The following is a 19,125-nucleotide window of genomic DNA, read 5'->3' as shown; positions in this document are numbered from 1 at the left end:
TTTTTGGCACCTTTGCCAAAAATTAACTGGATATAGGTGGAGGATTTCTTTCTCTGTCTTCTGTTCCATTGGTCTATGTATCTTATCTTTGAGCTAATACTATCCTGTTTTGATTATTAAAGATTTGTAGTATAAATTGAAATCTGATTTTGTGGTAGTTTTAGCATGGTTTTTATTGCTGAAAATTGCTTTGATTGTTCTAGATCTTTTGCTTTTCAATAAAATTTTAGAAATAATTTTTTAGTTTTGTTAAGAATGACATTGGTATATTAATAGGGATTATATTACATCTGTATATGTCTTTTGGTAATATGGCCATTTTGATAATAGCTATTCTGCCTATCCAAGAACATGGGATATATTTCAATCTTCTAAGGTCTTCAGTCTGCCTTATAAATTTTCACCACTGCTACTGCTTAAACATTATACTGCAAAAAACGGCTAAATGTGTTGTTAAAGAAGAGTCTTATGTTCTGATGTAGATGGTTCACTCACCAAAATGAGGAAAATAGCCTAAATTCAGGGTTATAGCAGGGTTGAAATAATAAAAGAATAAAAAGAAACTCGTACACGTCTTTGTCCCAGGCAGTAGCTGAGACATTTGAAAGAGAATCCTCATTGCTGAAATTAGCTTGGGTTCAGCATATATCTGTTTCCTGTATGTCTGCTCACAAGCTGCCCAGTTGTTTCTTACCAATTTGGTGGATTTAAAACAACTATTTCTCAGTAACTTACCATTTTTACATAAAACCTTAACTGTTAAGAAAGTGAATTCAAGAAAAGCATTATTCTTCCCTCAACTTGCTTCCAGAACATGTGTTACCATTCACTGTCATTATGATTTCAAATACAGTCAGGAGTGATGTCAATCTAATAAAGAATTGCTGCTTCCTATCAAGAACATATTATAATTATTCTTATTTCTCCCTACACAGCTATGAATTCCAGGTGAAACCCAAAAACCCCCTTGGTGAAGGGCCAGCAAGCAACACCGTGGCATTCAGTACGGAATCAGGTAATCATATCAAGAGTAATTCCTAATAAGAATTTGCAAAGGGACACAATAAAGCAATGTTGCATAGGGAGCTTGTTTGAAACCTGAACTCTGGATACTCAAGAGTTTCTTGAATTCCTGGAAAAAATATCCATGGAAAAATGCTAATTTATAAAAATGTTCTTTCAGCAACACCACATCATGCTTTTTCTCTTTTATTTTAATGTCAGAAAAAGACATTAAATTGAAAAAGTATAATCTATCATTTAAAAATCTAGTGAGTAAATGTTCTCCCTTATGCCTAGAATCAAAGTATTAGTTGAGTACATCAAGAAAAGGAATTCATATTTCTCTGAAAATTTTCTAGATAATCCAAGCCCCAATTCCTTAATAAGATGAATAGTTTTGTATGAAACTAAAAGAGGAAGCCTTTCAATTTGAAGGCTAGAGCTGGACGTGGTGGCGCACTCTTGTAATCCCAGCATATGGGAGAGTTACACAGGAGGATCTGGTTCGCGAACAGCCTCAGCTACTCAATGAGGCCCTTTGCAACTCAGTGAGACCCTGTTTCAAAATCAAGAATAATGCCAGGAATGGTGGCACATGCTTATATTTCTAGCATTTAGGAGGCTGAGACAGTAGGATTGCAGTTCACAGACAGCCTCAGCTACTTAGTGAGTCAGGTCCTGTTTCAAATTAAAGAATAAAAAAATAGGGCTGGGGGTGTAGCTCAGAGGTAGAATGCCCCTAGGTTCCATCCCCAGTACCACAAAATAAATAAATAAGGAATAAAAAATAGGCCTGGGCTGTAGCTCAGAAGTAGAATGCCCCTGGGTTCCATCCCCAGTACTAAAAAATAAAAACATAAAAAATAAAAATAAACCTGAAGGCTAGTATAGCAAAAGAGGGTCCTAACTACTCAAATCACACTTAAAGATACAGCTGAATATGTGGTAGATTATTTAATCAAGAACTAATTCCAAAACAAAACAATTTTTCAAATTAAGTCTCTAGCAAGACTCTACCATTTTACAAATAAGACTTAAGCAGAAGCCCCATTCTTTCACCATGCCAGTAGAATGTTAGGACTGAACATTATAATAATGGCTGACTTATATGTTTGCTATTTCTCCTCAGCTGACCCAAGAGTGAGCGAGCCAGTTTCTGGTGAGTGTCTCAATGGGAATTACATGCTTTTCTAATTTGATTCAACTATGCAAACAGTAATTTGAGCTATGGTTTTACTTTTTGCACCTCGCCTTCTTAGAAGATCAACCAGGTGTGGATGTTTACCTAACACATTAATGCTAGCAGCCTATGATGTTCTTGGGGAATGTTGGATCTTCTGAAACTTGCCTTTAAATTTGAAACCAGGCCCACTCAGTTTTTCTATTTAAAAAGTCAAGATATACCACACTGACTTCCACATTTAATAACAAATCACTTTGTGTCATTAGTTTTAATTTTATAATATGCTACAAAAAAGAAAACTAAATTTATTCTTACCAATCTACATCTAGTACTACGATGGCTATTTAACACATTAAACTACTGATTTGAGAGTTATCTCACTACTGACAGGAACTTATTTTGGGTTTACTTATTGAAGCTTTTAGCACTGAAAAAAAAAAAACCAGGTATCAGCAAATTGTCAATGAATTTTGCAAACTGCTCCTTAAAAACTTAAAGGACAGCTCCTCAGTATCCAAAAATAAAATAACTCAAATCATGTGTTTTCCTTATGCAGCAGGAAGAGATGCCATCTGGACTGAAAGACCCTTTAATTCAGACTCTTACTCAGAATGTAAGGGCAAACAATATGTGAAAAGGACATGGTATAAGAAATTCGTAGGAGTGCAGCTGTGCAACTCTCTGAGATACAAAATTTATTTGAGTGACTCCCTCACAGGTAAGCAGTGCTACCAGCTGTTTTCAACATTTGCCTTCAGACAATGTTTGGTAGCATTCTATCACTTTGCTTCTTTTTCTTATGGAGTTCCAGGCACTAAGGGGTGATTTGGCATCTTACTAAATTTTCCTCTGAGCAAAGTGTTATCAGCACAGTTACCATTCTAAAAAATAAAGACTTAAAGATATACTATTAGAGGTAAATAATGAAAATGCAATTTGAAACAGGGCCATTGTGGTAAACTTGAATGTACAGACACTAGCACATTCAAGCTCAACTTTGTTACAACTATTCAAGGATAAAAAGCTTATTGATAGAGCATATGTAACAATAATCATGAAAAATTGTCATCTTTAATTTTTCCTAATCCTTTGCTCCATACTCAAATTTATAGTTCTCTCCCATAAATTTTTTAGTAAGGCTGACCCCAAAACAGAAAGATGGATATTAGTTCATTTCACAAATATTACCTACTTGTGTCAGGCACTGTTCTCAATTCTGGTGACTCAGAAGCAAACAAGATATATTCCTACTTTCATGCAGTTTACCTCTCCTTAGCCAGGAGAAACAGAAGCAAATAAATAAATAACTTCAGATAGGTACTTTGAAGACAAATTTTTAAAAAGGAAAGAGAAAGGCTAAACAGAGACGGGAAACACCTTTAGATAGAAAGGTTTTAGGGTAGCTATCTCTGAAAAGTTACTAATTCTGCAATGAAGAAAATTCTGAGAAGGAACCAACCACACGCACAGGTTTAAGAATAACCGATAGAGAGGTAAGGCAAAGTACAAAGGCTTAGGCAGAATACATCTGACCAGGCCCACTAATGTGGCTGAGACTTGGTAAAGAGAGAATCAGGCATGCGGGGCTGACCCTATGGAGAAATCAAATGAGGAGTTTTAAGTTTTATTCTCAATATAATAGGCTATTGGAGGGATTTGTGGATGGGAGTAACATTATTTGCATATTTTAAAAAACCAAAGTCTCTGAAAAGGGAAAGGGGAGGAAGAATATAAGGAAGAAAGCAAGCAAGGACACTAGTTGGAAGGATATTCTATAGTTCAGTCAAGAGTGTTTGGTAGTTTGAACTAGGTGATGGGGTGGGATGAGGGGGATGTGTAAGAACAAAAGAGATGACTTTTTCTTTGAAACCATTTATTTCAGAATTGTCACATATTAAATAAAGCAACATGCTATTCTTTCAATTTCTGTTTCTTCAGGGAAATTTTATAACATAGGTGATCAAAGGGGCCATGGAGAAGATCACTGCCAGTTTGTAGACTCATTTTTGGATGGACGCACAGGGCAGCAACTGACTTCTGATCAGTTACCTACCAAGGAAGGTATGCTTTCTGATCCTCCTCATAAGCAAGAGATTAACTAAAAAAGCAAGCTGAAGAAAGCAGTCTAGTTAGAAAGATTCTATAGAGTGACTGCTCTATTTGGCTTGGGGGGAAAAATGAACTTTCTCCACTTTCAAGGGGAACTGCACAGATATAAACATACTGTACTTCGAGAAAATATGTATTTGCAAAAACAACTACAAAAAGATCAGTGTTTCACAAACTTAAAACTGTTCATGTACTAACATGGTTTTTGTCATACTGAGCATACCTCTAGTCCTTTAAAAAAATTTTTTTAAAGAAAACTTTATTCCTATTACTTGAAAAACACAGTATTTGCCTTTTATAAAAAAAACTCTATAAATACAATTAAAACAATTCTAAAAAATGAATAGACTCTGTAACTAGATAAAAGATATACTTGCACGAAGCCATGTAATGAGATTTGAAAAAGACTGAAAATTAATCCATATTTAAGCAGTGCAAAAAAAAAGGGGGGGGGGGTAAATTAACTGTCCAAATTAGTTAGGAAGCACTAACAGGTTCTTTAAATACCTTGCTATTTGGTTAGACTTTTCAGTCACACAGTTCATTAAAAGTACCATGTAAAACATGACTTAGTAAGATCTGTGAATGCTCTTAGACACTACCAACGATCCTATCCTAGTCTAAGGCAAATGTCAACAATTTTTCGAGTCCTATGGTTTTAGGTAGCCGTTATACCTCAGGAAAAATACAAGGACCTTTGTTATTTTCAAAATTATTTTGCTTCACCAAGAGTAATATTCAGCCATTCAATGACCAACTTCAGTCTATTGAAGGTAGAAATATATAACAATTATTAAAACCAAGCTGTTTTCCTTCTTTAGGCTATTTCAGAGCTGTTCGTCAAGAACCTGTCCAGTTTGGAGAAATAGGTGGTCATACCCAAATCACTTATGTCCAATGGTATGAATGTGGGACTACAATTCCTGGAAAATGGTAGATGCTACAATTATGCTCCAAAGTACTGCTGGTTCATTATGTCAAAAAAAAAAAAGAATCATTGGAAACACTATGGTATTTGTCACATTCATTTAAAGCTATTTTGTTTACTATGTATGAAAGTCTGCAATCTAATAGCATATTAGATGTTTATTAGAAAAGATTGCTGAGAGTATTTATCAGAATTTACAAAGTTGTTCTAAGAAAGCAAGATATTGACATTAACAGAATAACATTTTTAGGGAAGCTGGCTCCCTATTTGTGGTATTTTAAGAGATCATTTGTATATTATTTATCACATTGTTGTAATGATGTTTTGAGATACTTTTATAACAAAATTAGCATCAAAAATTATACTTTTTAAAAAATTCCTTTTATTAATGTGTATGCTTTCTATTGGTGAGTTAATTTCATAAATTTCTACTTAAGTTTAACTTATTGGATCAAATTATCTACATCATATATATCTGGAGGAAAAAGGTCCTAATATTCATGTTTATTTAATTTTTTAGTAACCGCTGAACATATTTTCTGAGTTTATAAATTTCTGCTAATAGACATTTACATAATATATCTGCAAATTATTGAAAAATTTGAGTCAGTAAATTTCAACTAAAAATGGGAGTTGAGAATCTAACATACACACTTTGTCTCCTTTAAACAACTGTCTTATTTTTATGATTTTAATCAAACTGTATGGGAGGCCTATATGTGAAGTTTGAACATGAAAAGATAATGCATGATGAGATCCCTACCATTTTACAGGATATCTGCTATATATTTATCCTAGGAACTCTATGAATGAATGTATCACAGTGTTTTTGACTCATTTTCATTAAAATGCATTGCTTTCCTTCAAGCTGGGGATGAGAATGCTGCACCATTACTCTCATTCTGAAAGGACCTTGTCTTATGCTTACTTTTCTACATGCTTCAGTTTTATCATGTTACATTCTGTATTGTTCAAACAATTATAAATTCTTCAATAAAGAGATGTAGTTTTTTTTAAGACTGAGTTTATTTCTGAACAGTTCATCAGAAGGTCTCAAAAACATACTTTTATCACCATAAAGAAAAATCACAAAGATCTACTAAACTCTCCTTACATCTTTTATTGTGTGTAGAGCCTAAGTTAGTCTTTCTTCCTCTGAAGTCTATTTTTGTTTCAAACCAATGATTGTTAAATGCATTTCTTTTAAAGTCAGGACAAAAAACAAATGGCACTGTATTTATCTGAATGGAAATCTGCAAGGTAAAATGTTTATATTTCATTTTAAGACCAAACACCAATAAGGATTTCTGAAAAATGACTTTTCGTGCAAATATAATGTTAATGACTAAATTAAATTATAAGACCACTAATTGATTCAATCACCTTTATTAATCTATCAACGTTACATTTTATACATAATGTCTAGTCATTCTTTCAAAGTGCTCTACTTTAGTACATCATGTTAATAGTAAAAAGCCATGTAAAATGGCTAAACCTCAGCCTAGCATTTTAATATCCTCTGGACAAAGAAACTAGAAAGCTAATCACTTTACACACATGTAAGAGTAGTAGTGTTCCAAAAAAACTAGAAAGCTGCTACATTTTTAAGCAGGGAAAGAAAACTTTCATTTTGGTCTTTTTTAATGTTCCAGCAAATTATACTTTCAATTGATAGCAACAATGATATCATAAAAAATGCTCTGCTTTTTAAATTTCTGAACTTCAATACAAATTAAAATAATATAGTATTGGAGTCTTTTGGGAAGCAGTTAGCTAACAGCTATATTCCTCAGTGTAGCTGAGCCTCCTTATCGATAACCAGGTCCAGGTTGGGTATAGCCCTGACCAAAGGGAGGACGGTTACGTGCATAAGGGTTAGGCCCACTTGGAGGAGGGGTCATGGTACTTCCAGGAGGTGAAGTAAAACCTGGTCTTGGTTGGTAAGCCCCAGGCTGGCTTGGAGCCATTCCAGGTTGAGAGGCAGGGACCACAGTATAATTAGCAGGCTGAGACGTTTGGGTAGTATAAGTTTGTGGAGGATAATTGCTTGGCTGGTACTGCTGTGGAGGTTGAGCAGGCAACTGTTGAGGCTGACCAGAAAAGGCAGGAGCCGGTGCCTGTGAAGTTGGTTGTTGGCTGTATCCCTGGAACTGCTGAGGTTGTTGGGGTCCAGTCTGCTGAGTATAACTAGCTGAAAAGGCAAGCCAACATATACATTTTATTTCTCTCTTCATGAAAGTTTTCAGAAAAATCAGTCTTACTGTTATGGATCAAAAATGATTAAAAATTTAATAAATCTCTTCACAAATATTCATGTAATGAGTGGTAGATTTTATTACAAAACATTTTAAGACTAAACAGTTATTAAAGAGGCATTTTTCTAGATAAGTTTTAAAATCTTCTAATCTTAAATTGAAATCACTGTATTTTTTCATTATAACTGATTTGAGATTATGTAATTTGTGAGCAAATCACTATTCTAGTATAATTCCAAGTACAGACAAGGTTCTCAAATGTGATAAATTAAGGAAAAATTATTTTAACAAAAACATAAATGCTAAATAGTCATTAACAAGGTTTTGGGGAGGGCTATTGAACAGTACCAGATAAAAATACACTGCAGAGAATGAATATATTTTTAAGTGAAACAATACTACAAATACCTTATTACACTAATGAGATATCTTAAAGTTTATACACAGTATAATATCTAAACCATTTAAAAATAACACATAAGCACTAAGTGCTATTTCCACAATCCTTAAAATCTTTCATTTCTTTTAGATTTGGTATCTGATGCTTTTGCAACTCAAAATTCTGACTTGGCAGTAAAGCATAACACACAAAAAATACACCATGTTGCCCCACAAAAATCAATATCTATATTTATTATTTACTAGGATGTCCCCTTCACTGAAAACTTTTATCTCTACCATGAAACACACCTGCAGCTACTTGCAATGAAACCTCTCCATTGACTGGAATCCTGTCAGCATTAAACACCAGATACATAAGAAAATTATTAAAATATGTACAACCCTGAAGTTTTTAAAAAAAGGATTGAATGAATTTGAGTATATTCTGAACTCACCTTGAACCTGGGTTCAAAATTTACTCATGAAAGAGACCTTTATGACATAGTCCATGAACAAAACTGGAAAAGTTCAGAAGGCAACTGGCAAACCAAGAGTGTCAAAGATAGTCCAGTATTACCACCACTTAAGTCTCCAAGCAAAGTATGTAGTTGACTATTTCTAGAACTCTCAAATTCAAGTTAATAGCACTACTAGGATCAGAAATACAAAGATAAGTGAAGACCCTAATGAAAATTATTAATAAGTCAAATACATAAAGCATAATACCATGGTAGCATCTAAATATTGAACTAAAATTCATGATCAAATATTAAATGTCAAAGTTTCTCCTATCCTCTACATAAAATTTTTGAACTTAATTTCCAGGTTTTTAAGGAAAACACATTCAGCTTTATGCTGAAATGTTTATTTTATTTAAGACCAAGAAAGAAAAAAAAAGAAAAAGAAAACCCAAAAGACCATTTCATCCTGGCTAATGAAATCTAAGCTTTTTTTGAGCCAGGAAGCACAATCACATCCTTAATTGTAGATCAGGAGAAGTACTAACCATAAGGACTGAAGATGCCATTTCATTAGGAGACTTTGATCATAATGTGGCAATGTTAAATGATTAGGCTCCCAATACCCACCCCTCTCCCCCAAAATATAAAGGAGTAAATTTTAGTGAAGAATATCACAAACTTTTATTAGAAATGAAATGAAAATTGTTTTAAATCAATAAGAAATGTAACACATGGTCCACAAAGCCTTAAATATTTACTATCTAGTCCTTCAGAAAAATCCTGTCACCGCCCTCCACATCTAGAATAGAGGGGAAAAAAAAAAAAACTTAACTGCCAAGTCAAGAAAATTGGGTTCTAAGCCAATAAACCCATGGAATGGGGTACATGTCTAAGTTGTAACCTCTATGAATCCTACTTCTTTCATTTGTAAAATGAACAACTGAGACAGCATCAGTGGTGCCCAATCCTGGTTACATATGACCTAATAACACCAAACCCTGAGTCTCATAACCCCAAAAATCAGTATCTGTAGGAATGGAGCCCAGGCACCAAGAAGCTTCTGAGGTGATTGTGAAGCGCAGTGAGGGCTGGAATCCCCTAGATTAAATGATGATTGGTTCACTTTAGCTTTATATTCTATTATCCCATTTCTATAAATCATATGATTTTTAACTTTATTTAACTTAAAAGACTACAGACTAAAAATAATCTTTCTAATATTATAATCTAAGCTTAAGTTCATTCCATCTCTTTTCATACAATTAAAACTAGTAGACACAGATGAAATCACTTTATAGCAAATATAATACAAATAAAATTCCAATATGTGTTAGAATATGTCAAACTTCAATTACTGGTAGAATATTATGGTGTAGGTCAGAAATCAAGAAATATCTTTACAGAGTAAAGACCTTTTTTTTTTTTTTTTTTTCATGTAAAGGGCCGGATAGTAAACATTTTGGGCTTTGTGGACCACATTGTTTGTGTTCTAATTACTCAACCATTATAGTGCCAAAAGGAGCAACAGACAACACAGAAATGAATGGGATCCTAATGAAACTTTATTCACAAAAATAGGCAACAGTTTTCTAACCCATTCTAATTGGTAATATAAAACACCAAAAAACCGAATTTAGGTAAGATTCAACTTACATAAATTATTAATTATAGTAGAAATTTTGATACTTAAACCTTTGGTTATAAAATAAGAGCTGGATACAACTCTCTGACATAAATGTAAAAATTGCCTGAATTATAACCAAAGCTAAATTAAAGAGTTATCATATTTAAATACAGATAATCATTCTTGCCTAGCATGTGTGAGGTCCCCAAAATAAAAAATACGGATAATCTTCAGTACATAGTAAAACAAAATCAAAACACCCAAGATGTCTATTTAAAAACAACTAAACTTAATGTTCTGAGTTGTCTGAACTACATTTAAAATAACTTTATTTTATGATTTTTTTAGTATCCCTACATACTTGTAAGATAAACATCCAAGTGACTTTATTTAGATGTTATTTAGTAAAATCACTTTTCTATGTACAAGGAAATGGTTAATATTTCTGTGGGTAATAAGAATATAACTGGAATTATGTGTCACATATAAATGGGGGAAAATCTTGTATTTTTTCCAGTTGTAAGTCATCTAAGAGGTAAACCAATCACGTTTGTAAGAAATAACATTGTATTAAAATTTTTCTACTATGAGTTAGTTGCAGAATCATTAGTATAAGTCTTATTTGCCCCACTGGGAAACTGAAATGTTGGTTTGAAAGTAAACATTTATGTACAAATTCAAAAACAATTATTTCCCCTAATAAATACTTCATACTATATAAAGACATTACAAATCAAGTACTTAAGAGGAAGCACTTAGAATTTAATGTCTAGAAACAGACCCAAAACCATGAGCCAACTCCCTTTTAGCACCTGCTCACCTGAATACTGAATACCATACTGCTGGGGTGGAGCCTGAGGCTGTTGTGCACCATAGCTGGCTTGTTGTGGATACTGCTGGTACACCTGACCTAAAAAAGGAAATGCAAAGAAAAGAGGCAGGTTTAATTTGGCAAGGAGAAATATTTTAAAGCACACTACTTTCTCTCCCCATCCAAATAGATGAACACATTGAGTAACAATATATAGTGTCTGTTCCCCTTTTTTAAATGGCTATGAATAAAACAATTCATAAAATGTGAGTACTCTGCTATAAATAAACTGCAGAGAACTCTGCAGTCTGACAACAGACATTATGTGATATAACACTAGTGGCTACCACTTCATAAACTCCAAAGAAAAAAACAAGTTTCCAAACCCAAATGCCATCAGATAAGTACTGCTTATCTGATTGTTCTGAAAAACCAATAAATAAAAGTCTGAGAGAAGAAACAATAACATTAATACCTCCTTAATCTTTCCCAAAGTACTATATTTTAATATGATTTTATTGGTGCATTATAGTCTCACATCATATTGTAAATCATGTTGAGAGTATCACACATGCACACTGCTTCCTCCTCTGCTCCCTCCCTATACAGAGTACTGAGATTGACATTGATATTTTTACATATATACACAAAGCTGATGGTAATAATTCCTTCACTGTTCCTCACTCTTCCCCTTGCCCTTTCTTTAGACCACTCCACTGAAGTTTCCTCCATTATCTGAAGTCCCTCTGATACCCCAATTACTCCTTAGTTTCCACATATTAAAGAAAACATGACCTTTCACTTTCTGTGCGTGGCTAATCTCACTTAACATAATGTTCTTGCAGGTCCTTCCTTTTTTTGCAAATGACATAATTTTCTTCTTCTTTATTGCTGAGTAGAATTTCATTGTGTGATATCTTTCTTTTTTCTTTTTGGTGGTACTGGGGTTCCTGAAAGCCCTTCTACCTCCAGGCTACCCAGACCTATTTTACACTTTGTGTTTGGTAACAGGATCTCTTACGCCAGGGCGGTTGACTTCGAACTTGCGCGATAATCCTGTCTCAGCCTCCCAAGCGCGGGGATTACAAGCGTGCGCCACCATGCCTGGCAATATCCTTTAATTTGTAATCTATTCATGTGTTGATGGACACCTAGATTGGTTCCATAATTTAACTACTGTGAATGGTGTTGCTATGAACATGAATATGCATATATTACTGTAGTTCTCTGATGTCAACTCCTTTAGAAAGATACCCAGAGTGGTATAGCTGGATCATATTGTAGATCCATTTCCAGTTTTCTGAGGAATCTCTATAGCAGCTGAACTAATTTGCAATCCCACCAACTGTCTAGAAGAGTTCATATTTCCCCACATCCTTGCCAACATTTATTGCTTTTTGACTTCTTGATGATTGCCATTCTAACTGGTGTCAGACCAAAGTACTACATTTATTCTCTAAAGGTCTGGACCTCTGTTACCAAATGAATAAACCCTTTGGCAGCAAGAAATTAAATACCACCTTTCATTCTAGAACTCAAAGACATCTTTGGAATTGGTCGACAGTTTGATTTTCTATGACTATCCAATATCTGAATATTCTAGCCCATTACATGGAATCTGATAGAGCTTAAATTGTTCTTCATTGCATTGCTTCGTAACAGCTGTTCTCTTTAACACTGGGGATGCATTCTTAGACATAGAATCCTATGTGGGTCAGAAGACCACAACTCTTCTAGAGAAACCCCTAAGATGCTATAACCTCTTATTTTTCAAACAAGAAAGGACTATGGTTATGTGTTTTATTTAAATCACTACTTCTTTATAGTTATTTAATAGCTTCAATTAGATATAATACCTAGGGTAGCAATAAAACTTGCATTTTAAAATGTAGCTAGTATTTAAATCTTTGATCATATATGGCTTAGTCTTTGTAAAATAGTCAAATTGTTGCTAATAAAAAGACTATGGGTAAATTCAGTATTTATGGCAGAAAGTTAGACAAGTTCTAGAAAAAAAAGTAAATGTATCACCAGTGTTTCTCAATGGTGCTGCAGGCAGCTAGTATAATTCATAGGAGTATTTTCTACCTCCAAACTACACCCCCAGCCTTATTTTTTTATTCTTTATTTTTGAAACAGGATCTCACTAAGTTGCTGAGAGCCTAAGTAGCTGAGGCTGGCTGCAAATCTGATATCCTCCTGTCTCAATAATATCCTAAGTACTGGGATTACAAGCGTGCAGACCACACCTAGCCTGAAATGCCATCTTAATAGATTAGACTCATTGACAGCACAAAAAAGAATATAGATGTTATCCAAATTTAAATACCACTTTAATCATGGATTGTTTTTCATAATAACTAAATTTCAGAAGTAATCAGGATCTAAAATTAAAAGGTAAGTAGGTACAGAAAAAAATCAAGAGGAAGAAACAGTTATAGAATATGATGGTGATGTTTGACTCTTAGGAATTAGGATGATTAACCCCACAATGCAATTGGCAAAGAACAAGCAATAAATAAAATAAAAATAGAATTTCCTTAGTAATCCTTATTTCAGTTACCAGAAGATTAATAATTGACTTGAGGTTAATAGCTAAGAGTACCATCAAAAGCTAAAAATCATCACTGGAATCCAGGCATAACTCCAAATCCTCAGTTTACAAAGTTTTGCATATACAGTTCCAGGTAGTAAACTGTTTTCATCAATGACTAAAATATTCACATTCAAAAGGCAAAATTTTTATACTCAATAAAAATGTACAGGGTAGAGTCAGGTGAGATGGCACATGCCCATAATCCAAAGTACTTGGGAGGCTGAGACAGGAGGATCGCAGGTTCAAGGACAGCTTTATCAAGTAGTGAGATTCTTATCACTACTAGGTTTAGCAAGACCCTGTTTCAGAATAAAAATAAAAATGTGGTTAGGGGTATAACTTGGAAGTAGAATGTCTCTGGGTTCCCCAGTACCACAAGTATACACACACACAAATATACAGAGTATAAATTTTTCTTTTTAATGGGGGGTATGGTTCCCTAAATTGCTGCAAATCCATTTTGAAAAATATCACTCTTAGGGTTACAAACTTAAGAGGTTTATAACTCTCTCCTTTATTTATCCTTTATTAGCCTTCCTTTATTTATCGTAAACCTACTTCATGCAAGTCCAAATGGGACTCCCTATTATTGTATTCTGAACTTAATCAGAAGGTTATGCTTAACAGTAAAAAATAACCAAAAAAGGGGGGAAGAATTTTAGAATTTTATATGCCTGAAAGAGCTACAGGATATATTAAGTGAAAAAAGCAAGTTGCAGACATTGTTTATAGATTTTCAAAAGGAATCATAACAGAATTAAGCAAATATTATCTAAAAGGAAAGGAGAACAGAAAGAAATCATGAGTAAAGCTGAGACTCTCAGGAACCAGTCTCCAGTGATCACCCCCAATGACTTCTATACATGCATAGCGTAAGACAGTGATTTGGTATTATTTACATTTTTAGAAATTAGAAAGCAAGAGACACTCCCTTGTGGAGTCCTTCCCTCACTGAACAGGGCTAATCTGTACAACAAGAGTAATGTAGAAATGACAGTGACATTGCTGAGAACAGGTCACAAGAGACAGCCATCTACTACCTTTTTCTCTTCATCCTCATTCTGCTGGAAGGTGCCATGTCATGAGGGCATGCATGACATGCAGCGCTACAGACAGGTCCACACAATGAGGAGGAATTGAATCCTCCTGCTATGGAGTTTCAGATGGACAGCCCTAGCAGTCATCTTGACCGCAACCTCATAAGACCATGAGCCAAAACTACCCAAAGCTACTTCCCCAAGTCCATCAGAAAGTACAGGAGCTAAGCATATTATAGATACTATTTTAAGCACTTTGGGAGTACTAGTTACACAGTAATAGCTAATTAATATGGATAGTTTTGACTTTGGTTATGGTATAGTAGCTACTTTTAAAAAAAGGATGTAAAAAACACAAATGTATGTCAAAATATTGGTAAGTGTTGGAAGCCATGTAATAGGTACATTAAAAGTCAATTATTCTATGTAAGGAGCCAGGCATGGTGTTGCAGGCTTGTAATCCCAGTACTTGGGAAGCTGAAAGAGGAGGATCACAGGTTCTTGGCCAACCTCAGCTGCTTAGCAAGGCCCTCTACAACTTAATGAGACCAGTTTCAAAATAAAGGATAAAATACAGTGCTGGGGGGTGTAGCCTAGAAGTATAATATAATGCCCCAGGGTTCAATCCCCAGTGCTGAAAAAACAATAACAACAAAAAAACACTTATTCTATGTATATATACTAAACTTCATATAATGAAAAGCTATTTAAGAGAGTCTATTTAAGTTTTCATTACAGTGGCAAATAACTTTACAAACTGAAATTAAATCTTTTCATTTTTTTTGTTTTAGTGTATCCGTCCCTCCTCCTAGTCTCTGATGGTTTTTAGTGTTATCATTTTTTTTCCCAACTACCAAAGTACACTTAGTCTTCCAGTATAAGAGGCACTAGTTTTATCTGAAGTAGGTTAACACTGCCCATTTTGGTTTATAAAACAATACTCAAGATGGTCATGTGCTGCATAATGCCACAGCAGTCAACAACCTACTGTATAAATAACAGTGGTTTCACATCATTTTATTACAAAGTGATGTCACAGCCATCTTAACTTGCAAACATGATGTAAAAAGTTAGCACAAGAACGAAACTGTATGGAACCATCACTAAGTGATATGTGAGTATTATTTTGGTAAGCCCTTTTTTTGTGTGTGGTACTAGGGACTGAACACAGGACATTCTATCTCTGAGCTATACCCTCAGCCCTATTTTATTTTTTATTTTGAAACTAAGTTGCCGCAAACTTCTAGTCCTCCTATATCAGCCTCTATGTCCTGGGATTACAAGTGTGTACCACCACACCCAGATTGTTAAACCTTTTAATTGAATAGCATATTAAGACTATTACAATCTTTGGGAGAAAAGTTCATAATATTAAAATCACAAGCACATGATCCTTTTTAATGAAATAATTCAGTATTTAATGTCAAAATTCTTAGTTTTATCTTATAACAAGTTATGAGATTATGTTAATCAATTATAAGTAATATAGTCTATATTGATAATTTTGCTCAAATTATAACCAGTAACTGAATATAATAATGATCTAAGTAAATGGTAATATCAGGGTCTCATTATACATAAAAAGTACTCAATAAATGGCAGTTGATTTATCATATATAAATCATTGCCAAAAGGTCAGGGATACCAACCCTATGAAAGAGACAAGCAATCCTAGGGAGGGGTAAGGAGTTAACTTGAATACAATTAGAGAAAGTATTAAAAATGTCCAAGGAAGCACTGAAAATTCTTTTTCCTGAAAAACGACAGTAAGTCTGTGAATCTACTATAAAGCTATGCTATGCAACACAATAACCACTAGCCTCACTTGGCTACTGAGCACCTGAAATGTAATATGCTTTATGTTGTTTTGAAATGTTTCAAATTACTATCAAATCTGAGATTTCCAATAAATAGGGAAAAAAAAACCTCTTAAATTAGTGATTACATGTCTAGATATATTGGGCTAAATAAAGTTATTGAATTATGTGACTTTTATAAATCTTTTAGACAGCTTTGATACAGAATTAGACCAATAATTAATCTTTAAACTGATATCTCATATTAATAACTATATAAATTTTATGCTGTATATTTGAATCTTTTTTGGGGGGGCGGTATACGGGATGGAACCCAGGGGCATTCTACCTTCAAGCTACACCTCCAGCCCTATTTTTTATTCTTTGTTTTGAAACAGGGTCTCACTGAGTTGCTGAGATGAGGCTGTCCTCGAACCGTGATCCTCCTGCCTCAGCCTCCCAAATCCTGGGATTATAAGCGTGCACTACCATACCTGGCTGCTTATGCTGTATATTTAAGCATAAGCTAAAAGTAACAGTTGCAGCAAGGCATGTAACTAATGGTCTTCTAAAGTAATCAAATGCATTCATTTAGGTTAATCTGATTTTTAAAATAATAAACGAGCTAGCCAGGCATGGTGGTACATGCCTATAATCCCAGTACGTGGGAGGCTGAGACATGAGGATCACAAGTTCATGGTCAGTCTCAACAACCTCATAAGGTACTTCTTAACTTAGCAAGTTCCTTTTTTCAAAATTAAAAAAATATAATTAGGAGTGGGAGTGTAGCTTAGAGCTAGAATACCTCTGGGTTCAACCCCCAGTACTCCTCCTCTCCGACATAAATAAAAGAGAAGGAAAAAAAAGATGGGTTCCAGTTCACCTGATACAGCCGTTATGCTCTCATCACACCCCAATTCTGTTTTTATCTCCCATATTTTAGCCTGTCTCTGCTTCACTTCTAGTTTGTTTTAGTTTTGTCAGTTGTATTTTGGTGCAGAGGAAGACATACTCAAATCAGTTGAGAAAAAGATTAAGAAATGAGAAATTCTCCCTAAACCACTCTCTCATCAACAAAATGAAACTTGCTAATCCCTAATGCCTCAAATTTATTCAATGATAACCTCAATCACTTGCCTCTGGTGCAGAATAACTTGCTTCTGGAACTTGAAAATTACAAAAGGAGGATTGAAGGAGTTGTTCAAATAATGTTATACCCATATATGAAGGTATCACTACCCAGTATCACCAAATGTATGGGGAGGGAGGGAATGGAAGGATACAGGTAGCACATCAAGTGAAATGTGCATGCACATGTGTATCACTTTGTATCTCACTATGATATATACAATTACAATGCAGCAATAAAAGTATTAAAAAATATATCATATATACTTTTATACAAATATATCATATATACTTTTATACAAATAGTTAGAGCACCATCTGGTGTTCAATGTTTTAGTGTAATGTATGGTTGTAAAGGTCTTAACATGCATGGACAATTCATAGAAATAATATAGTATCAGCATGGCAATGTCGAGATCAGTAAGTATTTGGCCTTATTCTGCAGAGTTGCAGATTTTTCAGTGAGGCACCTTGGTGTCAACTGTCATGAACTTAGGGTTCCTCAATTTCTTTTAACCACAGCAATGATTGCTTTTGAAGGGGGGGGGATGAGGACTGAACCCTACAACCCTAACCCTATTTTATTTTTGTTGGTGCACTGCAGTCAAACATCTTACTATGATACAAGATGGTAGAAGCTTACAAACACATCATTCATTTAGTCCACCCCAATTCCCTCCCCTTCTCTCCTCCTCATGTTTGGTCTAGTGATTGACTGATATGTTTGTGAATGTACATCATGTGCATTAGACAATTTCCCTCTAATTTCCTCAGGTCGCCTTATTTGCTCATCTATAGCATCTCCTACTGGTACTATAGGATATAAATATAATATATATGAGTATATATATATTTATATCCTATAGTATACACACACACAGACCCATTTTCTCCCTAGCTTTCGTATATTAGGGAGGGCATCCGATTTTTTTTTTTTTTGGTGACTGACTAATCTCACTTAGCATAATGTTCTCCAGTTCCATCCATGTCCCTGTAAATAATGTAATTGTGTTTTTCTTTATGGCTGAGTAAAATCCCATTGTGTATATTTCCCAAAGTTTTGTAATTGATTCATCTGTTGATGGACATCTTTGTGTTGTTGTTCCAAATGAATTTAAGGACTGATTTTTCTATGTCTGTGAGGACACACATTGGTAATTTAATGGGAACTGCATTCAATCTGTAGATCACTTTTGAAAGAATGGCCATTTTAATAATATTTATTCTTCCTATCCATGAACATGGAAGATCTTTCCATCTCCTATGGTCTTCTTTGATTTCTTTTTTCAATGTTTTAATAATTTTCTTTGCATAGGTCTTTAACCTGTTTAGTTATGTTTATTCCTAAGGGGTTTTTTTTTTTTTTTTGATGGAATATCATGAGTAGAATGTTTTCTGGATTTCTTTTTCAGTGGATTTAATGTTCACATACAGGAAAACTTCTGATTTTTTAAGATTGATTTTTGTATCCAGACACTGCTCAATTTATTGATTAGTTCTATAAGCCTTTTAGTTGGGCTTGTTGGGTCTTCTAAATATAGTATCATGTCATCTGCAAATAAGGATAGTTTTAGTTCTTCTTTTCCTATTTATACTCCTTTGATTTAATTCTCTTGCCTTACTGTTCTGGCTAGAGTCTCAAGTACTATATTGCTGACAATGGACATCCTTGTCTTATTTAAGGGAGACTCTCGCAGTTTTTCCCCATTTAAGGTTGGCTATGGGCCTATTGTATATTGCCTTTATGATTTTGAGGTATGTTTCTTTTATTCCAGTTCTATGCAGTATATTTAGCATGAATGTGTGTTGGATTT

At 34.3% G+C, this 19,125-nt stretch overlaps 2 protein-coding genes across 6 annotated transcripts in view; one reads left to right on the top strand and one right to left on the bottom strand.

The window, feature by feature from the left end:
* ABI3BP (ABI family member 3 binding protein) overlaps nucleotides 1-5,231 on the top strand; it is a gene marked incomplete at both ends in the record, with an annotated part of 263,992 nt that extends 258,761 nt beyond the window's left edge. Inside the window, 5 exons of the mRNA XM_080696503.1 lie at nucleotides 936-1,015; nucleotides 2,132-2,161; nucleotides 2,742-2,903; nucleotides 4,124-4,246; nucleotides 5,116-5,231. Coding sequence (XP_080552629.1) covers nucleotides 936-1,015; nucleotides 2,132-2,161; nucleotides 2,742-2,903; nucleotides 4,124-4,246; nucleotides 5,116-5,231 — 511 coding nt within the window. The remainder of the gene's footprint in view (nucleotides 1-935; nucleotides 1,016-2,131; nucleotides 2,162-2,741; nucleotides 2,904-4,123; nucleotides 4,247-5,115) is intronic.
* Nucleotides 5,232-7,030: 1,799 nt separating this feature from the next.
* TFG (trafficking from ER to golgi regulator) overlaps nucleotides 7,031-19,125 on the bottom strand; it is a gene marked incomplete at both ends in the record, with an annotated part of 36,687 nt that continues 24,592 nt past the window's right edge. For 3 of the 5 annotated variants that reach the window (XM_080695801.1, XM_080695797.1, XM_080695798.1), the window contains 2 exons: nucleotides 7,031-7,413; nucleotides 10,764-10,853. In XM_080695801.1, coding sequence (XP_080551927.1) covers nucleotides 7,031-7,413; nucleotides 10,764-10,853 — 473 coding nt within the window. Of the gene's footprint in view, nucleotides 7,414-8,173; nucleotides 8,209-10,763; nucleotides 10,854-19,125 lie in introns of those variants that run through there. The other 2 variants (XM_080695799.1, XM_080695800.1) reach the window with 1 other exon arrangement.

The sequence above is a fragment of the Muscardinus avellanarius genome (genome assembly GCF_963383645.1).
Source record: "Muscardinus avellanarius genome assembly, chromosome: 5".
Lineage (NCBI taxonomy): Eukaryota > Metazoa > Chordata > Mammalia > Rodentia > Gliridae > Muscardinus > Muscardinus avellanarius.
The sequence above is the reverse complement of the archived record's forward strand: the minus strand, read 5'-3'. Positions and strand labels throughout refer to the sequence as shown.